This window comes from Centruroides vittatus, unplaced genomic scaffold, assembly GCF_030686945.1.
Source record: "Centruroides vittatus isolate TY-2023 unplaced genomic scaffold, ASM3068694v2 contig_2104, whole genome shotgun sequence".
NCBI lineage: Eukaryota > Metazoa > Arthropoda > Arachnida > Scorpiones > Buthidae > Centruroides > Centruroides vittatus.
In genome coordinates, this window is record NW_027121305.1 from 447,838 (window position 1) to 463,130 (window position 15,293).

The 15,293-nt window shown below is 27.8% G+C and overlaps 1 protein-coding gene across 1 annotated transcript in view; it reads left to right on the forward strand.

The window, feature by feature from the left end:
- Nucleotides 1-15,293, forward strand: part of lilli (lilliputian) — a 109,023-nt gene that overhangs the window by 78,057 nt on the left and 15,673 nt on the right. The window contains 6 exon segments of the mRNA XM_067265155.1: nucleotides 863-2,197; nucleotides 4,798-4,999; nucleotides 5,001-5,222; nucleotides 9,186-9,322; nucleotides 12,663-12,729; nucleotides 14,265-14,401. Coding sequence (XP_067121256.1) covers nucleotides 863-2,197; nucleotides 4,798-4,999; nucleotides 5,001-5,222; nucleotides 9,186-9,322; nucleotides 12,663-12,729; nucleotides 14,265-14,401 — 2,100 coding nt within the window.

Genomic DNA, 15,293 nt, shown 5'->3' on the forward strand with positions numbered 1-15,293 from the left:
GAAACTTCACAAATGGCTGTAAAAAATAGTTTTCGCAACACAATTAAAAAAAATATTTTTTTATGCGGTCAACAGGGACCGCATAAAAAAAGTCTCACAGAAAATAACTCAAAACCGTACGAAATAGAATTTATTAACAACAGATGTCAGCACTTGACTGCATCGTCTGGTCTATCGTCTGTTTTACATATTTTTGTCCAGGTGGTGTTTTGTTGACTTAAAAAGTAAATTATTTCATTTTTCGCATATTCATGCAATAATATTACTATAATAAGTGCATTTATGCTATAATAAGTTTATTTAGCTATAATAAGTCAACGTGAGACATGACGAATCGCACGAGACTAGTCGCCAACTATACTGCACAAATAAAAAATCGCACAAAAAAAACCGCACAAATTAAAAATTCGCATTAAAAAAATCGCACAAATAAAAATCGCACATAAAAAGAGCGCATAAAAACAGGTTTGACTGTACTGTATAATATTTATTTAAATATAATTGTTTTCTAAACTTATATTTAAAAATGCGAATGACAAATTCTTCACCGAAAAATAATTTCAGTGAGGAATTTATCATATTTTCAATATTTCAATTATATTTCAAAATATAATTCACAAATGTTTGTTTATGTATAATGATTAAATAATAAATTTACTGCTGTCTCTTATTCTAAAAAGAGCAGAATTTTATAAAATTGGCCTAAAATCAAAATTTTTCTAACGGGCATTATCAAAAATTCTTGCAAAAAAATTTTGGAGCCATAACGTTATAATATCTGAGAATTAATAGTATTTTTTTATAAGTTGTTTTTTGTTTAAAATTTAAATATTAATATAACGTTTTATTGATTTATTTTCAGTTCATACCAGTTACCAGATTTTGAAGGTACTGCTGCTCAAGAAAAATTATTTATTTGTTCTCCAATTCATTCTGTCTGTGGTTCTCCTATCTCAATTAGTAATAGTTTTGAAGAGAGTAAAATTTCTAATAGAAATCAGTATAATCAAGTTGAATCTGTTCATACTGATAGCAAAAGTACAAAAACTAAAAAACCTAAGAAGAAAAGGAAAGATGTCGGTTCAAGTAATCATTTTTCGGAAGATTTGTATGATAATTCTTGTAGAAATGAGTCGACTTGGTCTGTGTCAAATTCGGTTAAAACGGCTGTTGAAGAAACTGGTTCGTTAGAAAATTTATCAAATGTTACGGTTGGTGATATTATGCTTTCTGAACCCGTACAGACTCATAATGAAAAATTTAAAAAGCATAAATTAAAGAAAGAGAAGAGTAATAAAAAAGTGAAGAAAGAAAAAGGAAGTAAGTTAACTGGAAACTTAACAACTAAAGAATCCAAAAGATCAAGTACAAAAAAGAATGATCAGAATAATAAATTAGCCAAAGATTTGCCAAAACTAGAAGAACAAAAAGCTTCAAAAGAAAGTGAAAATAGCATTAAAAAGAAAGGAAAATTCCAAAAATTTAAATCAAAAGAATTTATTTTAGACAGTCCAAATGATTCTGATTCAGATAATAGCAATATTGAAAAACCATTACCTCCATCATCATCATATAATATTAATAATTCTCCTTTCAAAACTAGTCTTACTGATTCAGAAAATTTTAGCGTAAAGTACAACAAAGGAAAATCAAAATCAGAAAAACAAAATTATGACAATCATAGTGATACATCACAAAATGAATTAATCAGGGGCCTTACGTCTGAGGAAATAACGGATAAATTAACAAATTTTGATAATTTAAGTTCGAAAAATGTTGCTGTTGTGAAACCAATTAGAATTGGAATAACAAATTCCGACATGTTAAGCAATCCCGAAAAGTATCAAAATCAAGAGAACAAAAATTCTGTTGTGGTCAGTATAGATTTAAAACTTATAGATAGAATACCATCGTCTGAAAAGAAAAGCCAAGAGAAAAAAAGTAAATTAGAAAATAGTCATATAAATTTATCTAATGAATATAACGAATATCAACAAACTGAACATCATACAAGCATTAAAAATGAATGTACAAAAGATGTTATTCAGAATGATTGTTCTTCACTTAAAAATAATAAAGTCGAAGTAAATAAGACCTCAGGTAAACGCAAAAAAGACGAAGATAAACTCAAAAGTAAAAAACAGAAAACGATCGAAAAGTCTTCCAGTCCAAAAGAGCCAGTTTTACCGAAAACTGAGTAAGTTAAATAGATATTAATATATAAAAAAAATTAACTTATTTTTTAAAACAAGACAATATTTTTTAGTTATAATTTTCCACGTTATAACTAAAAAATATATTATTAATTTTTATTGTTAAAGATATATATTTAAATTAATTTTTTTTACTGTTATGTATGTACAGTAGAGAGTCGTTAATCGGAACCCCGGTAATCGGAACGATTTTCAGTCGGACTGTGTCTTGCTGAATCGAACGTTTTTGATACTAGATTTACTTCTAAAGTATAATTTTCATGTTTTTATATTCTTCAATATATATATATATTTTGTTTGTACAAAATGAAGAAATAATTTTTAACGATACGATAGCTTCGATTATTATTATAAAAATTTTCGTTAGGCTTAAAATCAACGAAAATTCAACACGAAGCGACACGCAACAGAGAAAAATTTAACACGAAGCGACACGCAATGGAGAAAAATTTGAACATCGGACAGGTTAATGTATTTTTTCGTACATAATTGGTAATCGGAACAAATCACTAATCTGAACAACCCCAGTCCCCAATTGATTCCGATTAACGACTCTCTACTGTACTTAATAGTCTATTTTGAAAGTTATGCTTATAGTTTATTAGTTTTACTGTTTTACTTTCATGAGATTTGTGACCGTATATCTAATTTATTGGATAGTTAAAGGTTAAAATTCAAACAGAACAGACTTGTTAACAATGAGAAATAATCTATCACAATTAATCTATCACAATCTAGTCATATAATTATCATATCTAATTTAATATATTTTGAAAGATTGTGTTTTGAACTGTTTGAACCATTGTAACTTCTTGAAACATATTCACATATTAAGAGCTGCTTGTTTAGATTAACTTAGATCAGTGATTCCCAGTGCTTGGTAGGATATGTGAAAAAATTTAATAATGATGGATGTGCTATAAGAATGTTTGAATTCTGCATTGAGGCCTTTGGCAACATCACAGCACTCGGTGCTTAGTTATAATTAAAATATAATTATATTTTTATTTAAATCTGTCCTTTTGCGTCACGATACCGGTCTCATGAGTAGTTTTAAAGTATCAATATCGGTATTGGTATTTGTCTGAAAGTATCAATACCGGCCAGTATCGGTATCAGGTATTGAACTGTCTGTTGAGGTTCAGTCTTTCGCATTGCCTTCCGGTTGATTTTACTGCTGATAAGTTACTCGTATCCTTCTTTTTGCATGGTGGATACATTCCAAAGAACACCGTGTAAAAAATATTGTGTGTGTACATGCGTCCCATAGGAAAATGCTCAATAGGATCCACAACTTCAATGGAACAAAAAGTAAGCAATTTACGAAAGAAACGTGAACTTTCTTATTTTAACATTATTTGTATATACTGTATATATAGTAAACACAAAGTAACATAGGGAACAAAATTGACATGCAGCATTCTCTGATGTTCTGGTACATATAGTACTGTACAGCGCTTAACAAAGATAAGTTAACTTTTGATTTCAACAAAAAAGTAACTTTTGTTAACAATAACACAATTAAAATTAAGTTAAATTTTCTAATAAACTGTTCTTTTCCCATGTAAAAAACCTATTGTGTAAAAAAATTATTTTTTTTTATTGACCAGATTATTTCAAAATTACATAAAAAATGTCTGCGTAAAAGGGAATAGGTGTACTGTACTCACTACAATGAAAGCCAAGTGGGCCCAAAAGCAGCAATTAATATTTTTTGCTTATTCCAGGAAATTAAATCCAGGCTATCTAGGTCAGAAATTGGTAATTCAGTCAGTACTTAGTTTACATTAGTAAGATGTCTTATGCACACAAAAGAAACCCCAGATCTACATTGCTGTTAATGGGATCCAAATGTCAGTGCAAACAAGTATATACAAATTGAAGCTCATTTTAAACATCATTGATGGTCCGAGTTGATTAACAAACAAAACTACTGTGTAATGTTTAACTAAATATTTATCTGTGTGTATAAATACACATCTAAATTAGCATAAATAGATTCTGGAAATGAAATTTGACATAATACGTTTATTGATTTTTGGTTGTTAATATGTTTTATGTAAGTTTAATTTAACCGAAAATAGTATAAAATTTCATTTCGGCTTCTGATTCAGATGAAAAAATCTGGTTTCGGGCAGACTTTACCTGGATTTTTTTTACCTGTTTGTAAAAAATATAATGATACTGGATCTTGGAAAAAGTATCAATATGTCCTTCCTCCAATCCTTTTTGATTTAAAAAAAAAAACAACTTTTTCACATGTTTTTTTGCCATTTTTACATGTTATTGTACAGTGCTGTATAATTGACCAAGGCACTACTGTTTAATGAACACAGGAAAATGGGCTGCCAAAGGGTATACAAATCAAAAAAGGTTGGGAACAGCTGACTTAGATCATAAGTTAATAAATAAAAATAAGCTTTTCAGACTTGCATTGTCGACTTATAGTAGCAACGTTAAATTGAATTTTTGTGTTTATACTAAGTATTTATTATTTTAAAATTATAAATTTAATACTTTCTGAATAATTAAATTATACATATATATATATATATATATATATATTTTTTTTTTATAAATTTAGAAAATTGATTGAAAAAGAACAGTGGGAAGTAGTTAAAACTACTCCAAAGTCATGTGATAGTCCAGGTAGTGTGTGCTCATTTTCAAGTCAACAAAGTCACAGAAGTGCAGTACACAAAAAAGAAAAAAGTGCAAATAAAAGCAAAAAAGAAAGGAAAATTAAAGAAAGTGAACAACCAGAACAGAAAGGAAAACACAATGTACAGAAAGCAACTAAAAAGTAAAGAAGAAAAAATTACAAAACACAAAGTTAAGAAAGAAACAGTAGAGGAACAGAATAACAGCAACGTCAACAACAACAACAATAATAATAATAATAGTAATAACAATAATATTAATATTATTAATAATAATAAAGATAAAAAAAGTGAAAATAAGCAACAAAAAAGTGAAACATCTCACGAAAATGGACTTACTTCTAGTCAAGTAAGTTGATTTTAATTTTCGTATATTGTATTTATCAGTAAAATTTTCAGTTACCGTATATTTCCGCAGATAAGACGAGGTATAAATTTTCGTCAAAGTTTTATAGTTTTAGCATATATCTGTCTTATGAGACGACCCCAAACTATCGACGGCCTACGAATTTAGTTTAGATCGGCGATCGTCATATGGATAATAATACTGTATAGTGTATACGGAATTATGTCCTATTCGTAATTTTTCGAATGAACAAATTTTATTTTCTGCCTCGCTATTGTTGCCGCTATTGTTGCAAACGTTTGCACCGATTTGGGCATTTGGGTAATGACCTCGACTATTCACAAAAACATCGTATGGGCTATTCTATTTTGTGGACATGCCCTACTCTCTGCTAGTAAATAATTATGGTTTGTCTGTTTTTTTATAATGGTTTTAATATACATAAATTTCGATCTAATTTTTTTTGTATCTGTCCTATAAGACGACCCCGGATTTTGGGGGCCTTTTTTTATGATTCAAGTATCGTCTTATCTGCGGAAATATATGGTAAATGAACATTAATATTAGTTTTATCAAACGTAGACGTGTTATTTTATTACATTTTTAAAATACCTATTATAAAAATCTGGTTCATGGTTTGATTTAAAACTTTCTTGAATAGAAATGATCTCAATACATTTTATGAAGTTGATATATAGCATTGTTTATTGTTATTATTTAGTTATTTAGAACTTAATTTCTACATAAAATATCAAATGATAATTTTTAAATTAAATTCTTTGAAATGTTTGTAGATCCGTTACCCTGTTGAAAACATATTAGTGATTTATTTTAATGTTAAATCTTAAAGTTTTAAATTAAAACAGAAAGTATTATAGAATCCCAATTAATCAAGGTTCTCTGAATTACCTGATATGAATTGTAGAAGAATTCTCCAGAAGTTAAAGAAAGATTAAAGAAATTTTAATCATAATCATTAGCGAGGTTGAGGCCAAAGTTTTAAACGCGAAAACGTGTACGTCGAACGTTTGGCACCGCTTTCCCGTAAGCCCAGAAGTTTGACGATGGCATTTGGAAGGTCGAGCATGATTCCACTGACTATCCAAACACCATTGTCAAACTTCTGGGCTTACGGGAAAGCGGTGCCGAACGTCCGACATACACGTTTTCACTTTTAAAACTTCGGCCTCGACCTCGCTATTGTAAAACTTTGATTTTATAACAGTATTCTTATATTTTGTTGATCACTTATTAGCCAAATATTTTGCATTATCTGAGATTTTGTTATTCTGAGGTATCCTCATTCATATTAATTTGAATTATTGAGATTCTATTATAATTAGAAAATAAATTGCACATTATAATAGTGAAATATCTTTTAAAACTTTTCAAATGTTTGTAATCCAACTATGATCAGTTTAACTTACTGAATTTTACATAATAATCACCATCATATTACAGACAAAATCTGAAACAAACAAGAATATCAAATTTCTAATGCCATAATAAATAAATCTGTTTGTTTTCTTTCTTAAATCCATACTTTGAGTCATTTATCAATTTGTTTTAAATGTTTAAATAGGCATTATTAAAATTATATATTTTTTCATCACTGTTACTACAGATATGTTAAAATTTTTATCGATATTTATAAAACTATTGAATTTCTTTATCGTCAGTCTAAATTTTGTATTATTTTAGTAATCTTATAAATTTTTTTGCATCCAGAAAACATTGTATTTGTTCTAAAATGCTTCGTAAATCTCCGAGCCAATGATGATCTTTTAAGAGAACGAAACATTTGTGAATAAAATTTGTTTCGGTTTCCGAATTTAGTGTTTTTTTTCAAATAATTATGTGCATCCATTAAATGATTTGAATCAGCAGTCCTATTACAACTTGCTTATGAGTTGAGCATTTATAAATGGTGTTAAGAATTTTGGAAAAAAATGATACAGAAATGATTTGTTGCTGTTTGGTTACGTTTAGCATTTTACAATCAGTTATAAAGAGTTTTTGCATCTTTCAAAAAATTAATAAATTTTCTACTGGATATTTTTATAATACTGCATTTTGTTGATTCTAAGACATGCTTTTTTACCCATTAATCCAAAATTTACTTTAAAAGCAAGTCGGAATTCGCTGCAAGCAGACCATGTCGTGCATTATGCATCAGTAATAGACATTTTCAACTATACTGCTCAATGCTCACGTTAGTTCAGATGAGCTTTGTTGGTAATGAGTGTTTACTTTAAACTTATTTTCAATATTTAACACATTAACTGCCATCTGTAATATGATATTTTGCGTCTTTACAGGCCACAATGAGAAAATTTGATATTTAATGTTTTATTATAATATAAATAGAAGGGTCGTTATATAACAGTCGGTAGAATAAAGGTAAAAAAAATATACGAACGACAACTGGCTGTCGTATAACCTCAAACCGGAGACTATAAGACCACAGGCTATTTAATATTAATTACTTTATATGTAACAAAAGAGAATAATTAAACTAGTTTTAGATATTTTTTCCTTTTTTAAACTATTCACTATTAAAAAAACACTATCAGATATAAAATAGCTTTTTATTAAAAAAAAAAAAAAACCTTTTGACCACTGGCCATTGACCAATTCATGAGGCCATACGATGACCGACGGTTGAAACCAACTTCATAGATGTCCGCAAGAGGCCATCACTAGGTTGTAAAAGAACGTCTTATGAAGCCAGGATAATTTAACCTTGAGTGAAACTACATTGGTTATACAGGTAACCCCTGTATAACACGGGAGTTATGTTCCAAAAAATTGCTGTGTTATGCGAATCCATGTTATACGAAACAAAGAACTAGTGCAAAAAGGGGGGTTAGGTTCCAAAAATTAAAAAAAAAAACATGCTGTTAAATCCTTCTTTAAATCGGATTTATTATTCACAAGTCGAAAGGCCCGATGCAGGCATCGGAGCATACAAAATTACAAATAAAAATAATAATATACTGAATATTATACTGTAAAAATATAAAATAAATATAAAATAATTTATGTTGTTAATTTAAATTAATTTAAATAATAGCTAGGGGTGCCCCTAGTGGCCATTTTTGACATACCATGATAGAATCCGGTTTTCAGCTTTATATAGTAGATTTTTTTCATGAGCAAAATACTTATTTATTATTTAAGTAAATATTTTACCAGAGGATTATTCATCCTATATGATGGTCTCAGCATGAGCGTCGTCAACTGGTAACAGTTTTTATTACGTTTCATGTTGTACGAGGGTTTTACCTAATTCCCGAACCGTGTTAGAGTGAACCCGTGCTTTAAAAGTACCGTGTTATACGGGGGATGTTCTCAATTCTCGAACCGTGTTAAAGTGAATCCGTGCTATAGAAGTGCCGTGTTATACGGGGGTTACCTGTACAACAACAGGTCGTCGGATGGCTCTGTGTAGCCCCAATTAGTACGTCGGCCGGCACATTGGATTTCAGTTAACATGTTAAAATACATGTTTCAAGATGACATTAAAAAGTAGAAGCATACGAAACTAGAGCTGCCAGGCATCACTTGTTTCATGAAATTTGTATCATTTTTCTTACTTTGTTATTTAACAATAATAAAACTATTTAAAAACTTTCCCTTCATAAAAAAAACAACTTGAAATTTAATTTCAAATTTATGATGTCTTAGAATTGAGGAGATATTGTGATATTTTTTGTAATAATTCCTAGAATTTGGTTTCGGTAAGACAATATCTAAAGCCTTTAATGCTCATGTTTAACAAATTTTTTAATATCGTACTTATCAAACTTTCGATTTTTACAATACTGCAAAGAAAAGAGATTTTTCGAAGCAATTTTATATTCTAACTTCTTTTATTATTTCTATTCTACTACTAGAAAAAAAAATTTAGTAAAACATTTATATAATTCTTTAATTCATAACATAATTTTTTTTTTTTATCATCAGGTTGGTTATAAACCAGAAAGTATTGAATACGGAGATAACAGTAGACAAGATGAATGTGTAAATATTAGTCAAGACGAAACCGCAGATTGGGAGAACTCGTGTAATAATTGGTCTCATCCTCCAAAACAGGGGAATGGGTAAGTATTTAATCATTCTGCTGTAGTTTTAATATTTAATACTTTTTGTACCTTCGGCTACAAAAAGTATCTACTTCTAGTGTTACGTGAACACTAAGTACTCATAAATTTTTGTATCCAGTACACATAAGAACTTGAAATACCGAATACTCTTTTTAAAAGAATTTATTACTGTTAATTTTGGAATTTCGTTATGCCGTGTTGAGACTAATGAATAAATATTGATTATTGTTTACCATTACATGTTTTCTGTGAATAGCAGTTTTGTACTTGATTTTATAATTTCAAAGAAATACAACACACTAACGTATTTTATATATTAATACATTTTTAACAATATCTTAATTCCTGAATTTTTGTAGTTCAGCCCAACAGATTATCTGCTAACAGTTAACAGTAAGTGATAAATTGCTGTCAACTGTTTACAAAATATATTCCAGTTTTTATCATATGAAATCTGTATTAGAAATATGAAGGAATTTTAGGGAAATTAGGAAATAGAATAGAAATTTGGAATATTTTTAATGATTTAAAGTCAATAAAGATATTTTGCGTAATTTAAATTCCTTTGTGAATCTAGTGGAAAATTATATCATTCTACATTACAAGTATTTAATGAGTATTGGGCATATCAACACTGATACTCAGCCATTGATTAAAATTAACAATTATATGTATCGCTACTGCTTATTGCTCTGATTTTGAGTTTAAGTTTAACTTATATCCTTGGGAATTTTTCATAGTTATTTTGGCTGGATGTATCAGATGCAATCCATCTTCATTCAGCTATCTTACTTTGGACCATACAATGCATATGAAGTAAAGACTCTCTCGGAAGAATACAAACATTTTTTGAATTAAAATTTATATTTTAATTTATCCTGTGATGATAAAAGAAAAATATTAAGGTCTAAAATTTTGAATCTGAAGGGTTTTCTTTTTTGACTTTAATTTTTCTCTTAAATTTGGCAAAAATAATTTTTGATTTTTATATTTCGAATATTTGTATTGTCACCATAAAATTTTATTGAAGTCTATACAGTGTTTATCCAGAAACATATAATTTTCTTATACAAGGTGCAGCTGAAAAGTTCAGTGAATGGTTCCATAGTTGAATAACCGTGCTGGTTAGGATGTTGCGCTTAGTGAGAGACTTGCCAACTAGTGCCCCCTAGCGTCGAAATCACGACAGTTAAACAGAAGTGCGTGCAGCAAACAATGCAACGCAGTCAGTGTGAGAAGGAGTGTCACTGCGAAATGGAACAATGCGTGAACATTACGGCACTTCCTCGCTACACGCCTGGTGACAGTTCTTCAACACTCTCCATATTTTCCAGATCTGGCACCTGTAGATTTCTTCTTGTTCCCCGCCTGAAAGGCCTATGCTTTTCCGACATTGCGCAGATCCAACAACGGTTCCGAAAGAAGTGTTTGCTCACAGCTTCCAGCAGCTGTACAACCGATGTCAAATGTGTGTTGTCGCTAATGGCGATTATTTTGAATGCCAGTAAAAGTATTTTGTTTGTATCTCTTGTTTCCTTTATTTTATGAGACCATTCATTGAACTTTTCAGACACACCTTGTATTTCATGTTCCAATAGCAACAATTTTTTTTCTATAATTCTTTGTATTGTAAACTTTTAAAATCGTTATTGCTTCTCAGATTTGTTACTATCTTTTCAGAAAATCTTTGGATATATTTCTTTATAATCATTTTTTCTATAACAAAAACTTGCTTGAAAATGTGTGTTTATTTAATAATAATAATAATTTTATTATAATTTTATCTATTATTAGATGAAAGAATTTTTCATCTGTAATTTTGTCATCAAAGAATTAAATACTTTTTGATGATGTAAACAGAAGTTGTAGTTTGAGTCTTGCTATGGCCAGATTCTTTTCTTTCAGAAATTTTTAAATTAAAAATTAATTCATTATAATTATTAAAATTAATATGAGGTGGCAGCATATCTGCTTATCTCTAGTCAAATTAATTAGTAACTACTCATTAACAAAGTCAAAAACGTATTCCAATAATTCAGCTGATTGCTTGGCGTTAATTATTTAAATCAGGTTATAAGTTGATATTGTTACTATGTATGGAATATATAGGATATTGTTTGGATATTATAAAAAATTAGATAAAAATAACAATTTTACTGGAAAGAGTAACAGCATTTAGACGTGTTAAGGCTAATTTCAATATTAGTTGAGAGTAAAATTTGTTACCATATACAATTGTTTATAATTCTGAATATCCATAAATTGATTTATAAACCAGTTAATGATGACTGATAAGATAAAACAAGTAAAATACAAAAAAACGTAAAACTAATTGTATAAAAAAGCATTTTAATTAGCAAAATTACTGTTTTAAGTGGATTTCTTTTGTATTGTTTTTCTTAGGAGTGATGTCATAAGTCACAAATGACTTTGCCTTATGTATTCAAAATAAATAAATAAATTTCTTTTTGCATTGTGGAAGGAAACAAACTTTATTAACTGTTATTTGAGGTTTCAAATAAAAAGAGAAGTTTTCTCTGAACTGTAAATGTTTTTGTAATATATACTGTACATACAATTTTTATGAAAATTACAATGGAAATAAAATTGAAATATTGTTCATTGTTTTAAAAAATGGTTGAAGAAAAATGAGAAAAATAAAGATGAAAAAATTCATCTCACAAAATGAAAAATATATATCTTGACATTACGTTAAAAGATAAAAGTTTGAATAATCACCTAAAAACACCGGTGAAACCACTAACTCATTCAAAAACCTTTAACCGGTGAAAGTCTACTCAAAGTCTCTCGGCAAACGTTTTCGGACACCTCGCTGTGTTCTTTCTTGAGCTTTCTTCTCTTCTTAAAGTGTTCGATAATTCGAAAGTCATTTTAAGAAGAGAAGAAAGCTTGAGAAAGGACACAGCGAGGTGTCCGAAAACATTTGCTGAGGGACTTTGAGTAGACTTTCACCGGTTAAAGGTTTTCGGATGAGTTAGTGATAAAAGTTTGATTCATTCTGCAGCCTAATATATTTTTCTTATCATAATCTTCAATATATTTGAAGACAAAGTTATATATTAGGTGTTACAGATTAATAACCATTTGTTTACTAAACTAAAATTTGATTGCTAATAAAATACAGAAAGTTAAATTGTGGAAATAACCCATTAAGAAAATTATTTTCATTATAGTTACACGTTTGTTTCATAATTGATGATTTTCAAAAATTTTTGTTAATAATAAATTTAATACAGTACTTAGTGTGTAATATTATACAATTTTTATTATTTATAACTAATTAATATAAATAATTCATAAAATTATTCAATTTTAGCCATGAGTACGATCACTCAAAGTATTTAAACGAGGCAACAAAGTTAAAACATCAAGCAGATTCAGAGGTAAATAAAATTTTTTTATTTGCTAAAATTTTGATACTCAATTTATTTAAAATAGGTTTGGCTGACTAATAGTAGGGTATAATCAAAAGTACCATTAGCATACCAACACATTTTCCTTTCTTCATAAAAATTTTATTAGGTTTGCCATCCTTGTAAAATAGAACATAAAACATTCACAAAACATAAAGCGAAATAAATAATTATAACTATGTTCCAAATTATTTTTTTAATGAAATTACTGATGCATTATAAATTAAATAACAGTATTTATTTTTCACTTTAACCAGAAGTATTTAATTTTTTCTTTAGCACAGAAATAATAAATTTTACTTTCCTTTGGGTTCACCCATTTTGCACAAAACTGCAATTGTTAAAGAAACAACAAAAGCAATTTCTAAAATATTAACAATAACATTTTGTAGCTACTATCATCCATACAAGAACATATTTCTTATCTATTTAACCAGTTTTTTTCATTATGCTATAATCAGAAACAAAGGATAACCATGTGTTTATCTCACGTAGCACATCTATCAAATTACGGCAGTAGTTACAAAAATATCTCTGTGGAAAGTACGAAATTAGTATTCCTATGAAAATTACAAATGTTTTTCTTGTTTTAGCAGGCTATGCTATCTACATTTGACCAAATATGACACTATTATAAACTTTTTGGCAATGCCTGACTTTAAATATGATATTAAAATAAAAAGAAATACTCCAAAAATATTTTATGAAATTAACAGATTTGCTTCTAGACCATTAGTTCAATTTTTGATTTTTATAATTAGTACAGCCTTCTCTTTTAAAATTAGTAATTTGCTTCAAATAATATATAACAGTTTGTATAATAGTTTTAGGACAATTCCACATTTTTAGAACCGTCACTCAACTCACATTATTCACTTTCTTAGAATAGTATATATCAAATCATTTTCATTTTATATATAATTTGTGTGTGTGTGTGTGTGTGTATACAGTAGAGTCCTGTACAACGCGCAAATAAAGCAAGCAACAACCCTTGAATTTTGTCAATCAGAGGTTTGCATTTTTTTTCCAACTTATAGGCCAAGGTTTAAACTTTCATAAATCGTGTGATAATGCAGGTTTCAATAACGCAATTTCCTATAATGCGTAACGAATCCCCCGCGTTGTACGGGACTCTACTGTATATAAAATTTTTATTTATATAGATTGTATTTTATCATAATTATATTACGTTGTTAATTGTATTTTTAATTTATTCAAGTAATACCCTGGTATATAATAGTATATTTTACATATTATTTTTAGAAATATTTAGAAATCTTTCTAATTGGGGCTAAATATTATTAGTTTTAATTCTGTTTATTTATCGTAAGGTATTATCTTAACATTAATAATCATTGTTTGGATTCTTACCAAATAAACAAAATCAAACATCTAACCCTAAATATTTTGATACAAAAATAACAAATTTGAATATAGAATAATTTATTAAATGAATATATATATATATATATATATATATTAATATAATCTTTTAATAATTTCAGGTCAATAGAACAGTTCAGGCTATGAAATATTTAGATGCAGTTTTGTATTTTATATTGACTGGAATATCGATGGAGAAGTCTCGTTGTAATATAGCACAAGTTTATACATTGTACAAAGAAACACTTAATTTGATTAAGTAAGTTAATTATCATATTTATGTGTATATATATATATTTATATTAATTAAATAAATGATAAATTCATTGTCTAATTTAGTTTTAATTACTTGATTTAAAACTATTTAGATAAATTTGATTATAAAGTAGACAATATGCTATCAGACCTTTTCAAATAAAAATAAATGATTTTATTTCTTTCAAAAAAAAAAATAATAAATTAAATTAGTCATTTTTTTAAAATTCATGTTTTGCTGTGAAAGCTTGGAAATTAAATATTATAGCATAAAAAAATTGAATTTTGCGTGGTACAGTTTCAATAGATTCCTTTCATTTACTTGATTCCTTTTAATCTAAAGTAACAACTCAAAAATGCTTTCTTGTTTTTTCTACTGAGCAAAGCTAAATGAATTATAAATTTTTTAATGATAATTAATTGTTTTTCCATAATAACAATTTTTGATGTAACTATTTTAATAAAAAGTTTTCTTTTTGTGTGTTTTTCCACCGATATATAATTTTCAAAATTAAAAGCATTAAAAATTGCTTTTGTCTAGTCCTTAAAAAATGTCTGTTTTTTAACATTCATAATGATAGAATTTGCAATGTTAAGTCATCTCTTATTTTATCATAATAGAGAACAAATAATAATTGCATTTTGAATTGTAAAGAGATATATATACTTTTTACAATGAAAATAAATTTATTTTAATTATTAAGCTTGTACTAGAGAAATTTTTATGATATTGTTTTCAAGAACATTTGATGATAAAGATTAACTTTACGTGGCATTCAGTTAACCCGATGATAATTAAATTTAGCCATTTTTAAACTGTTCCTTCTCAGTCGAATATTAATTAACAAAAACCGTTCTTTTCGTTTTGACTATTTTAAGAGTATTTGAAATACAAG